The 23,030-nt window shown below is 25.6% G+C and overlaps 2 protein-coding genes across 2 annotated transcripts in view; both read right to left on the bottom strand.

Annotated features, from left to right (window-relative positions):
* Positions 1 to 2,745: 2,745 nt before the first annotated feature.
* Positions 2,746 to 10,884, bottom strand: LOC117168491 (zinc finger protein 622). The gene is made up of 3 exons (XM_033354194.1): positions 10,607 to 10,884; positions 9,791 to 10,525; positions 2,746 to 3,324 (listed from the first exon to the last, which is right to left on the bottom strand). The coding sequence occupies exons 2-3, from the start codon at positions 10,464 to 10,466 to the stop codon at positions 2,846 to 2,848; spliced, it is 1,155 nt and encodes a 384-aa protein (XP_033210085.1). The 5' UTR covers positions 10,467 to 10,525; positions 10,607 to 10,884; the 3' UTR covers positions 2,746 to 2,845.
* A 2,800-nt stretch (positions 10,885 to 13,684) lies between these two features.
* Positions 13,685 to 23,030, bottom strand: part of LOC117168081 (vesicle-fusing ATPase 1-like) — a 13,919-nt gene continuing 4,573 nt past the window's right edge. The window contains exons 6-10 of the mRNA XM_033353448.1: positions 20,789 to 21,088; positions 18,064 to 18,354; positions 14,591 to 14,775; positions 14,335 to 14,493; positions 13,685 to 14,254 (exon numbers count right to left, since the gene is read on the bottom strand). Of these exons, the coding sequence (XP_033209339.1) occupies positions 14,137 to 14,254; positions 14,335 to 14,493; positions 14,591 to 14,775; positions 18,064 to 18,354; positions 20,789 to 21,088 (1,053 nt within the window). The 3' untranslated portion in view covers positions 13,685 to 14,136. The remainder of the gene's footprint in view (positions 14,255 to 14,334; positions 14,494 to 14,590; positions 14,776 to 18,063; positions 18,355 to 20,788; positions 21,089 to 23,030) is intronic.

The following is a 23,030-nucleotide window of genomic DNA, read 5'->3' as shown; positions in this document are numbered from 1 at the left end:
GTGAAAGCAATTCAGAAGTATGAAAAAGTTGATTGAATTTCTAAGTTTGAAATGAGTTTAGAAAACTGTCAAGGAAATTAAAATAACTTGATGAAATTACTGAAAATTCAAGGTGAATTTAAGATACAAATGAAAAAAAATGTATGTAAAAAATTTAAATTTTTAATAAAAAAAAATATTTACAAATATAACAAATGCATAAAGAATAATTGAATTGAGTAAATTTTACTAAATTCGCACGAATGCAAGTGGATTAAAATATTTAGGTGAATTCCAAAGAATTCAAATACTTTGGAATACATTAAAACTATTTAAATCTATAAGTTAAATTTAAAACAATTAAAATAATTGAAAAAAGGTATAAAAAATTAAAACAATTTGATTGGTTTCAGTATAATTGGAGTGAATCAAGAGGAAATTAAAGGAAATCAAAAGAACTCAATGGAATTACTAAAAATTCTAGGTGAATTTAAAGTAAAAATCAAGTGCATTGGAAACAATTCAAAAATATGAAAAAATGAATTAAATTCAGTAAGTTTCAAATAAGTTTGAAAATATTCGATGGCATTTAAAAAATTTGGATGAAAAGCTTCAAAGTTAAAAGTTAGTTTAAAAGACTTTATAATGAATCAAACAAAAATTATAAAAATACATTGAATTAAATTAATTTGAGCGAATTTAGAAAAATTATAGAAAATTCCAAAGAATTTAGGAAAAATTAATAACAATTCAGAGGGAATTATAAATGTATTGCGAAAAATCTTTGAAAATCTTTTAAAACCTGCAAAACCCCTAACTTCTTGTGAATAAATTGTTTTCATTCCGTTAAAATATTATAAAATTATGTAAAATTCTATTCAATCTGATTGAAATCCTCTGAATATTCATAAAATCCCTTGGAATCTTTCAAGATATCTTAAAACCTTATAGATCCTGTAAAATCGATCTATACCTTTAAAAATTCTAGAAGAGTTTTTAGAGCTGCATGCCACTTTTTTCCAATATCTCAAAATCATTAAAATCCCTTCAGATTATTGAAATCAGTTATAATTTCCTTCGAACCTTTTTAAAATACCTAAAATATTTTAAATCCTTTCAAATTCCTCGAAAATTTCTTTAGAATTTTGTTAAGTACCCTAAAAAGTGGAAAATCTTTTGAAATGTCATTAAATTAATTAAATTAAAACATTCCTTTAAATCTTTTGAAATACCGTAAGATATTTCAAACTCTTTCAAATATTTTAAATGCCCTTCGAAATTTGTAAAGCTTTTGAAAATTTTTTGAATTTTCTTTCTAAGATGCCCTAAGAATTGTAAAATCCTTTGAAATCTTTTTAAATCCCTTGAAACTTAACAATTTAAAATTCTTTGTAATCTTTTGAAGTGCCCTACAATATTTGAAAGCATTTGAAATATTTTGAAAATCCTTGAAACTTTTTAAAGAACTGTGAAATTCCATGGAATTTGTAAAAATACCCGAAAATCTTGAAAAGCTCTTGAAATGTATTAAAATTTTCTTGGAATCTTTTAAAAAACACTAAAAGATTTTAAAATAATTAACGAAAATTCAGAGACAGTATAGATCAACATCTAATAGTGGTTTACCCACTAGTAAACTTATTGAAAGAAAATTAACTAAAATTTTACTTGAGAAAAAAAATTGACTAAAAGCCTTAAAATATTTCAAATTCTTTCAAATCTTTGAAAATCCTTTAAAATTTTGTAAAGCTCTTCGAAATTCATTGAAGGTTTTAAAATACTTAAAAATCTTTAAAATCCTTTGGGGCACATTGCATTATTGAAATCTATTTAAAATTTCTTAGAATTTTGTAACGTACCCTAAAATATTTCAAATCCTTTAAAATCTTTTGATATTCCTTAGAATTTTTAAAGCTCTTGATAATTCCTTGAAAATAAAAAAAAAAAAAATTTCCTACAAACTTTTAAATCGTTTGAGATTATTTAAAATTTTTTAAAGATCTTTAAAATTCCATGGAAATTCAAGAAATACCTAGTTATTTGGGAAAAAAGTGACTCTGTGGCAGCCTTGATTCTTCTTAACAGTTACTGAAAGTGCTTCTCACAGAAAATTCCTGATTTTTGCCATATTTTTTCAAGTCCCTCACCAAGTCAAATTCCCTAACTTTTCTCTGATTTCCAGGTTTCTCTGACCTGCCCCCCCCCTCTCTTAATCTTTTGGATTCAAGTTTTTCCTGATGTCCTAAAAATCAGGATTTTCTAATATTGATTTTATTAGCTGGCAGTCATGCGATTTAAAGAATAATGACCTGTAGTTAAGTGTCCAAAAAAACCAAACGAAAGCGTGCGCATCGTCGAACTTCGTTCGATGGAAACGGTACCTGGGAGACGAATAATATCGTCGAATACGTTTAACTTTCCAGCTCTCCACGACCAAGAAAGCAACCTCGGGTTCTTCTCGAGTCAACGAGTAGCAACATTTGTGCCATATTTTCCACGTTGCGATATTCTTGTAGGTATAATTCAGCACACAGTTGTACAAACGATATCCACATGCGGGTCCACTTGTGTATAAGTAAAGTGTTATACGAAGTACTTAAAATAACTGGATATTTTTCTCGATGTCTCGCAATGTAAACTGATACTAGATAACGCTCGTTATTTTCTAAGGATGTCATCAGAATAAATACTCAAGTTTATTATACGAAACTAATTGTAAGGAATGCATGCAGCATCTCACCCCGAATAAATTCATGAGAAAGAAGATCATGTTCAGAAAGCTCTGTATTTCAGAATTAAAAACTAAGAGTAAGGACCACAAAAGTAATAAAAATAATTTATCTACACTAGATTTTAACTATGTAGCTTAGAAATTAACCTGTGGTCTAAAGTAACGTTGGAACTTGTTAGCTTTTATCTGCAGTTTCGTGGAATACTTAGCTTGAACCCTTTGCATGTATTTAATGTCCCTTGCTTTCTTCACTGCGGATTCCTTTTGCGTATCGGTCCAGCCAAGGGCTCTGTACATCGAGAGAATCTTGGTTAGTTTTTTGCTCTTCGGAATAGCGAGCGCGCGATTCGGATCCAAATTTTGCTTGTAGTATATCATCAGAGATCGGTGACCAATAACGTTTCCGGAAGGCAAAACGAGTTGGTAGTCGTTGTCGTCCAGTTCTGGAATTTCAACTTCTGCGTCTGGATCTCCGTTTTCTGCGTCTGGATAACTGGTTGAGTAATCGTAGAAGTCTGCATATTCTGCTAAAGCTTCGCCTTCATGCAACACTTTACAGTGACCCTTGTCAATCATGTGAGTTCTTGCTGCATCTGCACTTCTAAATGCTCTACCTGTCAACAATTTGAACAAAAATTACGTGAAAAAGATTTTATCACATTTATAAACACAACTTTGTGATAAATTTACAGAAGCTTGTATAATCGCAACATAACTTCTGCATTCTTTCCTCTGAGATTAATGTTTTCATAATGATTTGATGCATTATCAGGTCTCGGACTTATATGAGAAATTATAAATAGTATCAACAGTAGCATTTTCGAAAAATAGAGCCATTACATTTTTTAAAAATTAAACAGAGATGTTAACTATTTTTTTAATCTGGTATATAATATAAATATCCCATAAAATCGCATGTAATCTATCCGAATCTTTTAAACTACTATAAAAGCTTTGAAATCCGTTAAAATAATTTAACAAACCCTGAAGGCTTTTGAGAGCCTCTGATATTCCTGGAAAAAATGTAATTCTTTTTAAATCCCTTGAAATCTTTGAACCCTTTAAGATACTTCGAAATTACTTGAAATCACATAATTTCTTTTGCAATTCTATGAAACCCTTAAATCTGATGAAATTCCTTGAAATTTAATTTAATTTATTATGCAAAGTTCTCCAGAAACCCTGGAAATGTTTAAAATATCATTGACATCCTAGTAATCCCACGAAAGTCGAATAAAATCCCGTAAAACATTAAAAAATCTATTTTTCAATGTTGCTTCCAAAATTATGAAATTCCGTAAAATCAAATAAAACCCTTTATGATACACTAAAATCTTTAATATTTTATTAATTTCCTTGATAGATTGACTTTGGATACTGTTGAAATCCTCTCAAATCCCTATTAAAGTAGCCAATTCTTTTAAATCCCTTGAAATCTAAACATATTCTTTATAGTCTAATTAAATCCTTTAATTTCGTTTGAAATCATGTGAACCCTCAAATATGGTAAAACTCCTTAAAATATTTGCAATCTATGAAATATTATTGATATTCTGGATAAATTATTCAAATCCTTTGACTTTTCTAAAATCCTATTGAATTCTTTGAACTCTTTAAAAAATTTTAATCTCTTTAAATTCCTTGTAATTTTTGACACAGTCCTAAACTCTTTCAAATCCCTTGAAATTTATATAAAATCTTTTAAATCTTATTAAATCCATAGTGATCCAACAAAAATCACATAAAATCTCGTAAAACATCTTGAAGTCTATCATGTCATCCACAATTCACAAAAAAATTATGAAATGTTTGGAATCCTCTGAAATCCCGTAAACTTTCACAAAATCAGATGAAAATCATTTAAAATCTCTTATAAGTTTTGATATATTTTAATTTCCTTGAAATACTTTAAACTACTCTGGGCTTTAAATCTCTGAAAAACTCGCCAATTCTTTTATATCCCTTGAAATCTAAAGAAATACTTAATAGTCTCATGAAAACTTATGAATTCCTCAAAAAATATAAAATTCCTTGAAATGCCTGAAAATTTATATCAAATCCCTTTATTATTGTGAAATCTCCAAATCTCTAGTAATCCCATAAAAATCTAATAAAAGCCCTTGAAAAATCTTAAAATTTATATCTCTCAAAATTTCTCACAAAATTATGAAACGCTCTAAAATCCTTTAAAACTTCACAAAATGAGAAAAAAATCTCTTCAATCCCCTCAAATATTTGATATTTTCTGAATTAAAATTAAAGAAATATTGGAATTAGCGAAAACGTGCATACCATAGAAACGCTTCAGATTCATAACTTTTCAAGTAAAAATGTTGGACTTTCAAGAAGATAGATGGATTTGTAACCAAATACTTGAAGTTTCAACAACAAAATTAATTTTCCGCCAAAAAAAAACACTAAAAAATATCAGTTTTCAGCCAAAAATGGAATAGTTACATTTTCAGTGAAAAAAATTAATTTACAACACAGAAACATTTCAATCAAAGTGATGAATTTTCAAATGAGAACATTAATTTTTTACTCAAATTTAACACAATTTTGTAACAAAATATATGTCTTTTCAACGAAAGTTGAATTTTTAACTAACAAAGATCATTTTTCTACCAAAACGGAACAGTTCAATTTCAAGTTAAAGAAATTATTATTATTATTATTATTATTATTAAGAAAAAATTGTAAATTTTTAACTAAAATGATGAATCTTTACTTGTAGTAGTGAAATTTTCAATCAAAAAGAGGCATTTTTCACCAAGAAGATTAATTTATACAAAAAAGATCAATTTTAAACAAAATAGTCGAATTTTCATCTAAAAAACACCGATTGTCAATAAAAAATGAAATAGTTAAATTTTAAATATAAAAAAATTAATGTTTAAACTAAGTGATGAATTTTCAACTAAAACGATGAATCTTGAACTGGAATAGTTGGATTTTAAACACAAAATATAAATGATAAACTCTAATGATAAATCTTTACCTAGAATAATTCAATATTTTAATCAGAAAGATGAATTTACAACCAACATGATTAATTTCTGCAAAAAAAACGAATTTCCAATAAAAAATATGATTTTTCAGCCAAAAATTGAAGTTAAATTTTGGGTTAAAAAAAAAATTTTCAACTAAACAGATTAATTTTGAAACCTAAAATTATGGAATATTGAATTGGAATAGTTAATAATTTTCAACCAAAAAACAGATTTTCAAAAAGTAGTTATTTTTTAAACAAAGAGATCAATTTGCAACTAAAATTATGAATCTTTATCTCGAATAATTGAATTTTCAACCAAGAAGATTAATTTCTACCAAAAAAGAGGAATTTTCAACTAAAATGGATAATTTTTCGACCAAAGAGATCAATTTTAAACTTAATAGTTTAATACATTAATACAAAGCTTCTTTTAGAAATCAAGAATCATTGTCATTCAGTTATTTTCAAATTAAGGAAGCTCTCGAAGAAAATTTCCCGAATTAAAAAAAATTCCCCGGCATTTCCAGGTATATGATGATTCCAAGTATATGATGAATTCCAGGGTGGCTGTTTTCATTGAAGAAAAAAATTACCGGCCATTTCCCGATTTGCAACAAATTTTCACGGTCAATTAAATTTAAAAATTCGAACTCACCATTTTTCCATTTTAATTAATGAAAAATGAAATTCAGTTCCAAAAACATAGATCCATGTTATCATTTTCAACGTTCTAAATTGAAAAATCAATGAATAAATCACAATTTTTTAAAAATTATATTTCAACCAATTTTAAGCTAGAAACATTAAAACTTGAAAGATTGACTTTTTTCTAAACTGAACAATTTTTACATTAAAACTTGAATTATTTTAATTTTAGATAGCCTAGATACCATTAAAAAGCTTCAAAATTTTAATTTAGAGTCTTGAAAATCTACATGCAGTTTCAAATTTTGGCAAATTTAAAATTATTATTGAAACTTCTTCAGAACTTTTAAATATCTTTTAAAAAGATTCGAATTTCAAAATTTTTTCACAGTTCTTAAAAAGCTTATACATTTTTTGTTCAAAATCTCTAAAAATCTACATTTTGTTTTAAATTAGGTCATGGCTATTTTATTCGAAATTTCGGTACGAATAGTCGGATTTCGCCGGAACACACACTTCCTTTAAATTATTTGAAATCATTTCAAGTGTTAAATTTATTTTGAATCTTTTCAAACACCCTAAATATCTCTAAAAATTACTCGGAAAAAAAATTATTTACGTTTTTTTACGACTGTCTTTTGAATAACCAGTTTAATTTTGAACGGTTAACTTTGGAAATTCTTAAATTTTGAACGGATTCAGAATCGTTTTAATAAATCAAGTATTGCTCAGTTTTTGATACTTCAAGCACAGTTCAATTTGTCCAAAAATTAATTATTAATAAAATTCGCAATTTCAAACGATTTTAATTTTCAATCGTACAAGTCTTCAAAGACTGCATTTTGGCTGGCCGTTTTAACAACACTTTAATTCACGGCCAATGAAATTGAAGAATTCGAACCCAAAAGTTAAACAATTTTCCATTTAACGTAATAAAAACTATACTGTAAATCATTATAAGCAATTTTAAGTTAGAAATATTAAAACTTGAACGATTACATTTTTGTTAGAAACTAAACAGTTCTTAAATTAAAAGATAAATTATTTTAATTTTAAAAAGTTTAAAAACCTATAAAAAAAACTGCCAAATTTTATTTCAAAAACTTGAAATATCTACATGTTCTTTTAAATTTATTCAAATTTTAAATTATTTTCGAAATTTTGTTAGATTTTTGAAACGAGTGATTCGAAATGATCCTAATTTTTTTTAATCCTGCAAAATTAAAAATATTACCTTAAAATCTTCCAGATTCATTTTTTACAATTTTGGAACTCTTCAAATATTCGCTTAAAGTTAATTTTTCAAAATAAAAAGTAATTTTCTTGAGAATATGTTTTTTTTTAATTCTTATGAATCTGCAAAAATCTATATTTTATTTTAAATTAGGCCATAATAGATACTTCGTTTAAATTATTTCAAATGATTTCAAATTTTTAATTAATTTTGAATCTTTTCAGACTTTCTAACTATATCTTTAACTTCCTCAAACTTTTTCTAGGAATTATAGGTATTCAATATTCATTGTACATAAAAATTCAACAATTTTACTTCTAAATTAAATTTTTTCAAGTATAACAATTAAAATGATAACATTCAAAGTTTAGTTTTGAATATTTCATTTATAATTGCTGATTTTACGTGAACAATAAAATATTTCTAAATATTAGACAATTGTTATTTTTCTCAATTAAAACATTTGAAATTTTAAACTAAAACAATATTTTTTAACTCTAATAAAGCCCTTTAATTCTGAATATATTATTTTGAAGTTATTTAAAGATTTTAATTATTTTATAAAGTTTAAATCGAGCGTTTACATTTGTTTGACTTCTAAGACTTTCCAATTGAAACAGTTTAATTTTTAACTCTGGAAATTCTGAAATTTTGAACTGATTCTGAATCGTCTTGTAAAATTAATTATATCATTCACTTGTTAATCCTTAAGGTATAGTTCAATTTTAAAACTCATATTTTATATTTGTTTGATCAATTAAATAGATTTTTATCCAAAATTGTCGATTTCTAACGCCACTAATTGTTAAGTTTTAAGTCTTAAAAAATTAATTTTAAAATTCATAATGGAAAATTGTTAAGTAAAAGATTTGCGAATTACGCATTGTAAACTAAATTATATAATTGAAAAACATAAAAATTCAATTGATTATTTTAAAAACTGATGAAATCAAACTTATTTTTTTCTCAAAATTTTTTTAAATTCCTCGCCAAAAATAAATTCACTCTCATTTCCCAGTTTTTCTTGGTCTCATAAAATTACCGGTTCAGCGGCCAACGTGTGCATTTTAAAATTCTTTAAATTAAAAATGTACGCTTAAAAATAAAACTTTAAAATGGAAAATGTTGAAAGATTGTAGTGTAGAATTACTCATTATGAACAGAAGACCATAATTAAATGAGACATAAACTCAACCAATTATTTTTAAAAGTGTTAAAATCGAACTTATACAGATTTTTCTTCTAAAATTTGTAAATTTTTAAAAATTTTTCAAGATTTGATTTTTTTAGGTAGACGGAATTTTGCAGGGTCTCAATAGAATGAAAAAAATTTTCTTAAGTTTCATGAGAAAATTTTAAATGATTGTTTTGTTATGACTAAGTTTAAGAGATATTTAAAAGTCTTGAAACGATTTAAAAATATTTAAAACTTGTAAAGATTTTAAAGAATTTCGTAAAGTTTCACGAAAATGAAACAAAAAATGTCCAGGTTCTTATGAAAAATAAGATTTTTTATTTTGAAAAACTAATTTTAATCGATTATTTAAAAAGATTTTAAAACATTTCGAACTATTTCAAAAATTGGCAAGGAAGAATATTTTGCATAATTTTTTTAAAATTCAGAAAAAATAAAAATAATTTTTGAAGATTTGAAGGTTTATATTTCAGAAGGTCTGACAAGATTAAAAAAATCATTTTCTTAGGATTAATAAGAAAATTTTGAATGTTTTTTATTTTTTTAAGTGAAATTTAAGAGAAAATTAAAGAACGTGTTTAAGCATATCAAATAATTTTGAAAAAGAGTGAAGAATATATTAAAGCAAAATTTTTCAATTTGCTACAATTGAATAATAAAAAAAATCGAATAAATTCAAGAAATATTTAGAAGAATTGAAGAGATTTAAATAGAATCTTAAGCTTGAAAAAATTGGTACAAATGTAAATTCTCAAAGATTTTAAAAATAAACTTTAGAAGCTTTAAAAGAATTTCGAATGGTTTCAAAAGAATAAACAATTCTTTTGTTAATTTCTGGACAATTTTTGAATAATATTTAGTAAAATCCTAAAAACGTATTAAACGTTTATATAAACGTATAAAAACGTTCTAAAATTTGTAAAATTCCCTGTCAAAAAATAAATTCAATGTCATTTTCCGGTCCAGCAGCCACTCTGGATTGACAGTTTATAAAAAAAATTTAGAATAAACTACCTTTGTCGTTACACCAGAGACACATAAATCCTCCAAAGACCTTCTCCCCCAAGTAGACGAGCAATCCTCTCATGTCCGTACAATATTCCGGGTCCGGAACAAAAAATGAGTGAGCTTCGGTCATGTGCCTGAGGTTTCGAACCCAGGTGCGACTGTGATGACTGCAAAAAAGACAATTGTTGTTCCGCACAGGATTTTCCATGCCATTCATCCATTCATCAGAATCCACAGACTCTACATCCGAATCAGTATCCATGTTCTCATCGTGTTTGCTATTCTTCGCTGAACTGGTTTCCATTATCTCGTCCTCGGTCTCGTTTTTTGGGGCAGTAGATGCCGATTCCTCGTCGTTAATCTCTTCCGTCGAGCTGGCATTGGAAACCTTAGCCGACTTATCTTTGTGTTTCTTTGAGAGAAGATGATTTTCATATTGATTCTGTGTGCTAAAATTCTTTCTACATGCTTTACAGTTTACATTCTGACTCCGCTGGAGTTGATCATCCTTTCCTCGTTGAGCAATAACTCTTTTCTGGAAGTCCTCGACTCCTACTGGTGGCAAATCGACGACTTTCCGTTTCAAATTATATCTGTGCCAGTCAGATTTGTAGTGCTGTCGTTGAACCTCCAAGTCTCGGAAAGCTACCCGACATGTTATACACGTGTAGGGTATCGACATATTGCCTGATTTGTGGAATTTCTCCAATAATTTCGGATATTATTATTCCGCAGCTGGAGCTGGAAATGAAGTTTAGGCTTATAATTCACAATTTAGGAGGAACTGAAGTTGTGTTTTATAAAATGTCGGATGGAAAATACCTTTATTTATATCTTCTGGGTTTAGAAGACGTACACTCATGACTAATCGCAGAAATCATCTCTTGGAAAGTTACGAAGTTATAGATTGAGGTTAGGTTCGTGTTTTTCCTTTGTCACGGATTTCTCGCACACTATTTTGGTATTATATTATTGCTTACTTTCCCGAGTATAAATTTGGTATTAAACTTGAAAACTTCACTTTGAGGAAGCTTGCAATTCACGAGGAATAAATGATATATCACGAAGCAGAGATATTAAGCAACAAACATGAACGACCAGAAAGTGTAAATTTCTACAACATGGCGCTACTATTTTAGCGCGAGTTTTTTAGTAAATTCAAACGATTTTTTGAATTTTTTATTTAAACCTAATCCTAGGGTGTTGGGGGGAGGGGGGGGGAGGGTATTTTTACCCGATTACGTAAAAAAATGTATCATTGAATTTTCTGCACCATCAATTTTGTATATCAAAATTTCTAAATAAACAATTTTACTTCATCATAAATTTTATATCTAAAATATATTTATAATATATAATATATATTTATATATATCTAATATTTATCTTGTAAATGATTGTTTAATAATGGGAAATAATTCTGATCTTCAAATTTCGCTGCCAAATAAAAGAAACTAAATTATGGGCAAAAACTTATTTTGAAGAATTCGAAAAAATCTGAAGCTTTTTAATAATTATGAACAAATTATGAAAGATTTGTGATAAAATTGTTTTCAAGATTTCTGGTAAAGTTTTTAATGGTTTAGGTTTTATATTAAAAGGATAATTTTAAGTTGTGAAGATTTCAAACTGTGTGAAAAAAAAATGGAAGACTGATAGAATTTTTTTAATTTTTCAAGATTTGATTTTTTTAGGTAAACTGAATTTTGCAGGGTCTCAATAGAATGAAGAAATTTTCTTAAGATTCATGAGAAAATTTTAAATGATTGTTTTGTTATGACTAAGTTTAAGAGATATTTAAAAGTCTTGAAACGATTTAAAAATATTTAAAACTTGTAAAGATTTTAAAGAATTTCGTAAAGTTTCATGAAGATGAAACAAAAAATGTCCAGGTTCTTATGAAAAATAAGATTTTTTATTTTGAAAAACTAATTTTAAGAGATTATTTAAAAAGATTTTAAAACATTTCGAACTATTTCAAAAATTGGCAAGGAAGAATATTTTGCATAATTTTTTAAAAATTCAGGAAAAATTAAAATAATTTTTGAAGATTTTAAGGTTATTTCAGAAGGTCTGACAAGATTAAAAAAATCATTTTCTTAAGATTCATAAGAAAATTTTGTATTTTTTTTTATTTTTTTAAGTGAAATTTAAGAGAAAATTAAAGAACGTGTTTAAGCATATCAAATAATTTTGAAAAAGAGTGCAGAAGATATTAAAGCAAAATTTTTCAATTTGGTACGATTGAAAAATCCAAAAAATCGAGTAAATCCAAGAAATATTTAGAAGAATTGAAGAGATTTAAATAGAATCTTAAGCTTGAAAAAATTGGTAAAAATGTAAATTCTTAAAGATTTTAAAAATAAACGTTAGAAGCTTTAAAAGAATTTCGAATGGTTTCAAAAGAATAAACAATTCTTTTTTTACTTTCTGGACAATTTTTGTAGACTATAAGTTAAATTTTTCACATTTTGAATGCTGAATCTTCGAATTTTGTATAATATTTAGTAAAATCTTAAAAACGTATTTCTTAATGAAAAAATTTAAATTGTAAATGATATTTTAATAACAAAAGCAACAATTCTGTTCCCAACTTTTTAACCAAATGTTGCATAAATAACAACAGGATTCTATTAACCTATCTATTAAAAAATTAATAATTTTCTGCGCCATCAATTTACTAAATTAAAATTTCCAAGTAATAATCTTATTTGACGGTAAAATTTATTTCTGAATGTTTCTAAACATCATGAACAGAAAATGTAAAATCTAAATGTTTTTTAATATTGGGGAATAATTTTGTTCTTAAGATTTTTCTAATAATATCAACAATAATAATGTTAATAAAATAATTTGAAAAGATTTCAACAAAATTTTAACAAAATGTTTGTAGATTTTTGCAGATTTTGAAATAAAATTGTGAAATTTTCGACAGATTTTGAAAAGTTTCAAGATAATACTTTTTTTCTTAAGATTTCAGGTAAAACGCAAATCGACTTTTTATTCAAAAAAATAATTTAATAACAAAGTTTTAAAGATTTTAAAACATTTGAATGATTTCCTAAAATTTTGTAAATGACTTCAGAAGATTTTTAAGCAAAATATTAGAAGATATGAAAAGATTTTAAAATAATTTTAAACTTAAAAAGATTAAAAAAATTTTAATGTATATTTTTCAAGATTTCAAACAAAAACTTTAGATGTTTTAAAATAATTTAGAGACTATAAAAACGTATAATTCGAATTCCTTGGAATACTTTAAATAATATTTTGTTTCGCAAAACGAAGCTTTAAAGAAAATTGAAAAAGATTTCAAAATATTTCTTAAAATTTGGAAGATTTTGAGACGATTTTCAAATTCTTAAATAATTTTTCAAAAATTTAAGAAATATTTAAGTATATTCAGAAATTCTATTTTTAGGAACTTAGGCGGTTCTGAAGAGATTACAAATATTCCGACACTTAGTAGGATTTCCGAAAATTTATCAAATATTTTCGAATTTCTTCCAAACTTCTAAAACACCTCAATATCTTTTAAACTAACTCAAATTTTATCTAATATTTTTTCAAATCTTGTTGAAAACAAAAATTTCTTTACAGTATTTTCCAGATTCTTTTTAGGCACATCTAAAATTTTCAAAAATCTTTTTCAATTTTCTCAAGAACTTTAGGAAAATATATTTATATATATTTAATAACAAACTGGTGATACTTATTTCCTTTTTCTCAGATTTCAACATCCTTAAGAACTTTCAACAAATAGTTATTTGAATTTTTTTGTATTACAAATTATTTTTACCCAGAAATAATAATTAATAAGTAGACATTTTGTATAGACTATAATCTTGATAGTATTTTATAAATATGTACAAATGCAATTTACAATAATTATATTACTTATTTTGAATGATTTTCAACATTATAATTAATTTGTTAATTTACATTCCCAGCTTTCTTCTAGAAGAAAGAAATTTGTACTCTCTAATTATTGTCATTTCTCATTCATTTTGTAGCGTTTCTAAAAATGGTATAAACCTTGGACTTTTGACATCTTTTTAAAGAAAATTCATACATCATTATGATTTACGAAATGTTCCTATAATTTCACAGTTGTCTCACAAATGCTGAATTACAAAAATGATATAAACATTTTTGAATTAAGCACTGAAAATAATGTTACTTACATTTTTCTTCGGTATTAAAGGAATGAAAAGAGCCTTTTCAAAATATACACAAGACTTGAAAACTTATAAACTGAATTTCATAATTCATAATGAATACACATTTTCTTTGTGAGTACAAATATGAAATCAGTTCTAATTTTAAAATTAAATTCTTGAATTGAATATTTTTTATTCCAGATATCCTTCTTCTTCTAATTTAGAAAGGAATTTCATCATTCGATAATTCGTTTCCACGGTTCTGACTCTGTCTATTATATCTAGTAATACCTCGATGCCAATGTAGGCTCTGCAAAAAGAAACATTCAAGATTTAATAATAACCAGACACTGATTGTATTCAGTAATTTTGAAAATTATTTGAAATCACCTTCTGCCTTGAAGTTTTGCATGAAGATTTGCAAGTTCTTCTTTCGAAAATAGATCGACTTCTTCCAAAACAGAGAGAAGATCATTGGGAGATGATAAATTTGGCACGTGTAGAATTATTTTAAAATCCGAGAGCATTTCTAGATCATCCAAGACTTGCCTACGAAACAAAAATTTTTAATAAAATATAAATTAGACTTTATAAAATTTGTCTTCAATAAAATAGTTTATAAGACATAATGTAGGAGTTTAATTACTTGCGACTAGTGGTTCCTATAATCAACAACTTCCGGTCCCGCGGAGGTTTTTTGTTTAATAACAATGATAAAGTTTGCAACATTAAATTAGAATACTTTGGACCAATCGGTCCATAATCTAGGAACCGTTCGATGTTATCAACTACGATGCAGCTGAGTTGTGAACGATAGGCTGCTGTAAATACCTAGAGAAAAAAAAGTAATTTAGAGGTCATTCAAAAACCATGAAAAACATCTAAATAGAGACGTAACACTCTTTTACCTATGCTCCCCTTTTTCTCTTTTTTTTTTACGTAATTCTTTTTTTTCTCCCGATTTTCAAGAAACTTCCGCTTTTTCTCTTTTTTTTTTCTCTCGCTTAAATGCGAACTTAGTAGAATCCAATAAGAAAATCCAACTATTTTTCGTTAAAAATTGATTCCTGATAATTCAAAACTCTATTATATTTTTGATTTAGACTTCGTTTCCTTTGAATAAAAATTGCACTGTTTGGTTAAAAATTAGTTTTTTTTATATATGAAAATTGAACTATTCTTATTTTTGATTGAAATTTTATCGTTTTTTATCGTTTCTAGTTGAAAATTTTAGTATTAAATTTCTCATTGACTTTCATGGTTAAAGATTTAAGTATTTCGTTGAAAATTTTTTTTAACTGAAAATTTAACTATTCCATTATTGGTTGAAAATTCAACCCTTTGGTTGAAAATTGATGTCCTTTGTTGCAAATTCTTCTCTTTGGTAGAACATTAATCTTATATATTTTATTAGTTGAAGATTCATCTCTTTGGTTTGAAAATTTTACTATTTTGTTGAAAATTCGTTTTTTTTATTGAAAATATATTGGTTAAAAATTGATCGCATTTAATTGAAAATGTAATTACTTGGCTTAAATGGTAACTACTTTGTCAACAATTTATTTTATTATTTAAAGATCTATTTTTGGTTGAAAATTAGTTTACTTTTCGTCGAAACTTCAACTATTTCGTTTAAAATTCGTATTTTTGGTTAAAAAATAATCTTCTTGATTAAAAGTTCAAATGAATGGCTTAAAATTGAACTACATTGTTAAAAATTAATTTTATTAGATAAAGGTCCTTTTCTTTGGTTGAAAACTTAACGATTTTGTGCAGAATTCGTTTTTCTACTGAAAATTAAATTTTGTTACTAAAAACTTAACTATTCTATTATTGGTTGAAATTAAATGTATTTCATAATAAATTCTTCTTCTTTGGTAGAAAATCAATCTTGTCGAATAAAAATTTGAATGATTGGTTGAAAGTTGAACTATTTTGTTACTAATTCATTGTATGAGTTGAAGATTCATCTCTTTGGATTGAAAATTTTACTATTTTGTTAAAAATTCTTTTTTTGAATGAAAATTTATTGGTTAAAAATTGATCATATTTAGTTGAAAATTTAATTACTTGGTTTAAATGTTAACTACTCTGTTAAAAATTCATTTTATTATGTAATTATATTTTTTTGTTGAAAATTAGTTTTTATTTCGTTGAAAATTCGTCTTTTTTGGTTAAAAAAATAATCTTCTTGATTAAAATTTCAAATGAATGGCTGAAAATTGAACTACTTTGTTAAAAATTTATTTTATTATTTAAAGATCTATTTCGGGTTAAAAATTAGTTTTCTTTTCGGTTACAATTCAAAGGTGTCGTTTAAAATTCGTCTTTTTTAGTTGAAAAACAATTTCCTTGATTATAAGTTCAAATGAATGGCTGGAAATTGAACTGCTTTATTACAAAATTATTTTATTAATTGAAGGTCCTTTTCTTTGGTTGAAAATTTAACTATTTTGCGCAGAATTCGTTTTTTACTGAAGATTAAATTTTTTACTAAAAATTCAACTATTCTATTATTGGTTGAAAATAAATCGTTTTTATTTATTAACTTCACAATTTAAGTAAAAATGTATGTATTGTATGTCATGTATGTAACTATTTCGTTCCAAATTAACTTTTTGGTTGAAAATTCATATTTTTGGGATGAAAATTGAACAGTTTTGTAGAAAATTCGACTTTTTGGCTTAAACTTTAACTGTTTTTATGAAGATTCGTCTTTTTGTGTAGAAAAAAAGCTTCTTGATCAAAAACTACGTTGTTAAAAATAGTGAATCTTTAACTATTCCATTACTGGTTGAAAATTCAAAACTTTGAATGGAAATTGATGAAATTTAATATAAATTCTTCTTTTTTTTTGGAGATAATTATGATATTTTTTGGTGGAAAATTAATTTTCTTGACTGAAAATTCAATTACTCAGTTTAAAGTGTAACTATTCTGTAAAAAATCTTTTTACTATTTAAATATTCATCTTTGGTTGAAAATTCGTTTTTTATTTCTTTGAATATTCAATTATTTCGTATAAAATTCGTCTTTTTTTTTGTTGAAAATTAATCTTCTAGATTAAAAGTTTGAAATTCGCGATTTTTGCTTAAAACTTCAACTGTTTTGTTAAAAATTCGTAATTTTTTGTGGAAAATAATCTTTTTGATTAAAAGTTTGAATGATTGGTTGCATTTTATTGGTCACTTCATTAACTTAAGATCCACCCCTTGGGTTAAAAATTTTAATATTATGTTGAAGATTCGTATTTTTGTTTTGTTGAAAATTAAATTTTTGTACTAAAAATGTAACTATTTCATACTTGGTAAAAAATTAATCGTATTTAAGGTAAACGTCCCATTAATCGTGATGCCAATTTTTTTGCTTTTTATTTAATTTTAATTAATACAATTGATTTTTTATATTATAATATGATTAAAATATGTGGTTTTTACCCTTAAATATTTTAAACATATTTATTAAACAATATATTTAAATTATAACCAAGTTTCACGATTACTGGGACATTTAGTAGAAAATTCAACAATTTGGTTCAAAATGTTTCTATTTTGTTGTAAAGTCATATTTTTTTAGTTCAAAACTAATTTTCTTGACTGCAAATTCAATCGTTTTATTACTCAAAGATTCATCTTTGATGCAAAATTTCTTTTTCCCGTTTCAAAATTTAACTATTCCGTTCAAAATTGACTTTTTTGTTGAAAATTCAATTGTTTTGTAGAAAATTAGTCTTTGTAACTTAAAAATTCAACTATTCTATTGAAAATATATGTCTTTTTAGGCTGAAAATTCTATTACTTTCGCAAAAAAATCAAATATTCGCTTGAAATTAAGTTTTTGGTAGAAAATTTATATTTAGAGTGGAAAATTCAACTGATTTCCGGGAAATTTGCCTTCTTGGTTAAAAAATGTATCTCTTTTGGTAGAAATTTGATCTTATTTGTTTGGTCTTTTTTATTGAATTCCAATGTTTTTTTATTTGAAATAAAAATATTTTCTTGGTTGAAATATCAAATACGTATTATAATTTTATTAAAAAATATTTCTATATAGATGGACGTAGTTTTTTAACGGTCCCTTATCAGAATCATACATTTTTACAATTTTTTGTTAATTTACCTTCTCCACTCCAGAGCACTTAGCAGGTTCAGAGAAACCAATCATATCCTCTGACGTGCAAACTTTAATAAACGGAAAGTTAGTATTCTTAGCAATTTGAGCTGCAAGGGCAGTTTTTCCACTTTTTCGTGGACCTTCTAAAAGAACAGAAATAAGGGCTGGTCCTTCCGCAGCGAGCATTTGTTCTATGCAGAAATTCGCTTCTGTAAGTATGTCAGCGACTGGTTTTCCCCAGGTAATGATTCCTTTCAAAAGCAATCTGTCCAAACAATCATCGTTTGTCCCAAAAGCCTGAACAAAATTGTTAAATATCGTAATATCCTTCTCACCCAGCTTATGCAGAGTGTCTAGCGATTCTTAGGAATGAAATTCAAGGTTTTTTCCAGGTTTTTCAGGTCAATAAATACAGATTTTCTAGGTTTCCTTTTTTTTAAAAAATAAAATAGTTAAATAACCATTTGCTATTTATGTGGGAAAACGTCATTAAATATTACTTACTTTACAGAATTATTAAAAATGCTACTTTAAATCTTATTTTAGAATTAGATAATAATTTTCAAAACGCCAGTTAACCTCAATTAATGTTTTGGAACTTCAAAATAAAATGTATAAGCCATTAACACATGTTAGGTGCATAACTAATTTTGAAATCTTTGAAACCTTATGTAAAAAGCATTTGTGAAATGTTTCAAATCTTTGTGAGATCTTTGCAATATTCGTGAAATCTTTTGTAATCTTCAAAATATTGATGAAATCTTTTAAGATCTTCTAAAATCTGTTGAAATTTTGCTGAAATCGTTTTAAATCTGATTTACATGTCTCTATAAAATCTTTTGAATACTTTAGTAATATTTAAATAAATCCTTCAAATCTTTTGAAATATTCTAAAAACTTTTTTAAAATGTTGAAATCTTTCTGAAGTATTTGTGAAGTCTTTTGAAATAGTTTGAAATTTTCGAAAGCTTTTAAAATCTTTCTGAAGTCTTTGAAATACTTTAATTCTTTATGAGATCTTTGAAATATTCATGAAATCTTTTAAGATTTTCTAAAGTCGTTTGAAATCTGACGTACACGTCTATGTGAAATCTTTTGAATATACTTGTGTAATCATTAAAATCCTTCAAATTTTTTGAAATTTTAAAAAATATTTTAAAATATTTTCAATATTTCTGAAATCTGTGAAGTTTTTTGAAACCATTTGAAACCGTTTGAAATATTTTAAAATAATTCTGAAATCTGTGAAATCTTTTAAGACCTTCTAAAATTTCTGGAAATCTTTTCACCTAATCGTTTGAAATTTGCTGTAATCTTTTTAAATTTTTAGAAAAAATTTGAAATACTTGAAATATTTCTGAAGTATTTGTTAACTCTTTGAAACCGTTTGGAATCTTTAAGATCTTTTAAAATCTGTCTGAAATCTTTGAAATACTTGAATACTTGTAATATTTGAAATCTTTAAACAAATTTTAATCTTTTGAAATCTTTTAAGATTTTCTAAAATCGTTTAAAATCTTTTAAAATTTTCTAAAATCGTTCGAAATCTTTTGAGATTTTCTAAAATCATTTGAAATCTTTTAAGATTTTATAAAATCGTTTGAAATCTTTCAAGATTTTCTAAAATCATTTGAAATCTCTTAAGAATTTCTAAAATCGTTTGAAATCTTTGAAATCTGACGTACATGCACGCCTTTATGAAATCTTTTGAATATGTGTAATTTATGAAATCCTTCAAATTTTGTTTAATTTTCTGAAATCTTTTAAAACATTTCAAAATATTTTTAATCTTTCTAAAATCTTTGTGAAGTGTTTTTAAACCATCTGAAACCGTTTGAATTTTTCGAAATCCTAAAAAAAAATCTGAAATCTTTAAAATATCGGAATTCTTTATGAAATCTTTTCAGATATTCAAAAATCTGTCGAAACTTTTGAAATCGTTTGAATTCTTTGGAAACGTTGAAATCTTTTGCAATATTCTTAAATATTCTTGAATCTTTTAGAATTTTTGGGAATATATCAAATTTTTATGAGACCTTTGTGAAATGTTTGTGAAATCTCTTTAAATCTTTCAAAATATTTTAAATCTTTCTGAAGTCTTTTGAAACCGTTTGAAATCATTTAAAATCTTCGTAAAATATTTTGAAATTGCCTAAAATATTTGTTAGACCTTTTTTAAATTTTTAAATATTTGAAATATGTCTGTAAACTTTGGAACTCTTATAAAATATTTTAAAACCTATTGAAATCGTTTAAGATCTTTTGAAATCCTTAAAATCTTTGTGATATCTTAAAAACCTTCATGAAATGTTTGTGAAGTCCTTTGAAACCGTTCGAAGTTTTGAAATATTTTAAAATATAGAAATGTGATGTACACGAATATTCAAAACCTAAAATTAAATTCACATCGACATTTTCAACCAAATAAATTGTACAATTTCTAAGTTAAATATCACAAAAAATGTATGCTTTAAACATTCTTTACAGCAATATTAATGCAAAAATACTAAGAGATTATGAGAAATGTTAAAACACTCAAAGATTTGAATGACTCTTCGGATTTCAATAAAATAAATGTTTTATAGGCAAATAATAAAAAAATTAAATTCAAAGTTCTCATAAACAATTAAATGAGATTTCTAGGTTTTCATAATTTTAAAAATACAAGGTGAATTCCAAGTTTTCAAGGTCTTCAGAGTCGTGGCATGTGTTAAAAAATGGACAAACTTACAGGTTTAACATCATTTTCCAGCGAGTACAGAAAATCGCCTCTGTTAACCGTAAACTTCTCCATAGCTTCCGGATCTACTTCCACTTTATTTGTCACTTTAACCAATTTATTCATCGCAGTACTTTGAGCCGCTCTGACCAAACCTTCTATCTCAGCACCACTGAAATTTTTCGTCAAGGCTGCTAGTTCTTTCAAATCAACATCCGGCGACAGCTTGTTGTGATCCCTCATTTTTGAAGTGTGGATGTTTAGAATCTGAAGTCTGCCTTTTTCGTCAGGGAGACTTATTTCAAGTTGTATCTGCAACAAAGTTTTGTTTTATATTCATAAATTCATTTTAGAATTTTAATTATACATTTAAAAAAGAATTTTCTTAATTTAAGAATTTTAAAAATATACCAATTAGAGGGTAAAAACTTCTTTACCGCTAGAAAGTGTTTCTTTTATTAAGGAATATATTCTGAATTTTCTGAAATTAACCATTTTTTTTTTGGTTTGAAGATGTTATTGGGCTTTAGGTAGAAAAATTTGCAATTTAATTACAAATAATGGTCTGAAAGGGGCCCTAAACGTTTGTTTTCCTAAAATAGATTGCACAGGATTTCTTCTACAATATAAAGAGAATGTTCTACATAATAAATGAATCAAAAATCTTTAGACCGGCTGACAAAAAAAAATCTTATTTTTTGAAATATATAAAAATATGCATTCTTATAGTTTGAAGATTCCTATAGTACTTTAAAAGGTATTCTGTGATTAAAATGACTAAAATTGTCTAAAAATGACTAGTATACATTGATAATGCCAATAATGTTATTTTAAAATTAAAATAATTCAAAAGAATTCGATGAAATCAGTGAGAATTCCAGATAAACTCATAATAATTATAAAATGGATTCAAAAATAAATAAAAATCTAAAATAATTCAAGTAGAATTCAAAAGAATTCAAATGAATTGCAAAAAATCCAGAAACGTCCACTGATTTCAGTAAAATGGGAGCCAATTTAGAAGAATTCAAGGGAATTCATGAGACATTAAAAAAATCCATAAAAATTAAGATGAATTGAACGGAATTAAAAAAATTGAATTCAATTGAGTTAAGTGGAAGTAAACAAAGCTTAGGGAAAATTTTACATAATTTAAGTCTATGGGAAAAAAGCAATGAAAATAATAAAATTCAAGACACTTTATTACAAATGAATTCAAATGAATTTAAAAAAATCAAAAAAATTGCATTGATTTCAGTAAAATGGGAGTAGATTTAGAAGAGTTAAGGAGGCTTTAATAAATTTAATAAGAATTTGAGTGAATTGAACGGAAAAAAAACATATAAAAAATTCCAATGAATTCAGTAAAATGGGAATGAACAAAGAATTAAATAAAATACAAGAGATTTTAGAAAAATATCAGAAAAATTCAAGTGAATTCAAAAGAACTAAAAAATATTAACAAAAATTGGTTGAATTCATTTGGTTTGGAGTGAATTTTGAAAAGTTTAAGTGAAATTAATGAAATTTTATCAACTGTCTAAGAACTCAAGGCGAGTTGAATTAAAAAAAAAACTCAAAAACATGCATTAAATTTAGTAGAATTGAATGAAGTTAGAAGAATTCAGATGAATTCTTAAGAATTAAAAAAAGTTTAAAGAATTCAGGATAAATTAATAAGAATTCGAGGTGAATACCAAATGAATACAAATGAATTACAAAAAATTATTTGATTTCAGTAAAACCAGAGCGAATTTAGAAGAAATCAAGATAATTTAAGACAATTTATCTGAATTACGAGCGAATTACAAAAAATTCAAGTCGAATTCAAACGAATTAGGAAAAATTAAAAAAACTACATTGATTTCGGTAAAGTGGGAGAGAATTTAGAAGAATTCAAGCGAATTTAGGAGACTGATGAAATTTATAAGAATTTAAGTGAACTGAACGAATTTTACAAAATCAAAAAATAATGATCAAATTGAGTAAAATGGGATTGAATAGAATTCACAGAGAATTCAAAAGAACTGAAATCAATCGAAAAAAACAATAATAAAACAATTAATCAAATCAATTATGGAAGACTTTCGAGAAATATGAGGAAAATGAAATAAATATCATGAAATTAATAAAAATTCATGATAAATTGATATATATATATATGTAATTAAAAATTTGTCATAAGGACAACCGCAGGATTTCGCCGGGAGCGGGTGCTAATCTGAAAAATTGCACCCGCTTCCAGCGAAATCGC

The sequence above is a fragment of the Belonocnema kinseyi genome, chromosome 2 (genome assembly GCF_010883055.1).
Source record: "Belonocnema kinseyi isolate 2016_QV_RU_SX_M_011 chromosome 2, B_treatae_v1, whole genome shotgun sequence".
In the NCBI taxonomy this organism is placed as follows: domain Eukaryota; kingdom Metazoa; phylum Arthropoda; class Insecta; order Hymenoptera; family Cynipidae; genus Belonocnema; species Belonocnema kinseyi.
The sequence above is the reverse complement of the archived record's forward strand: the minus strand, read 5'-3'. Positions and strand labels throughout refer to the sequence as shown.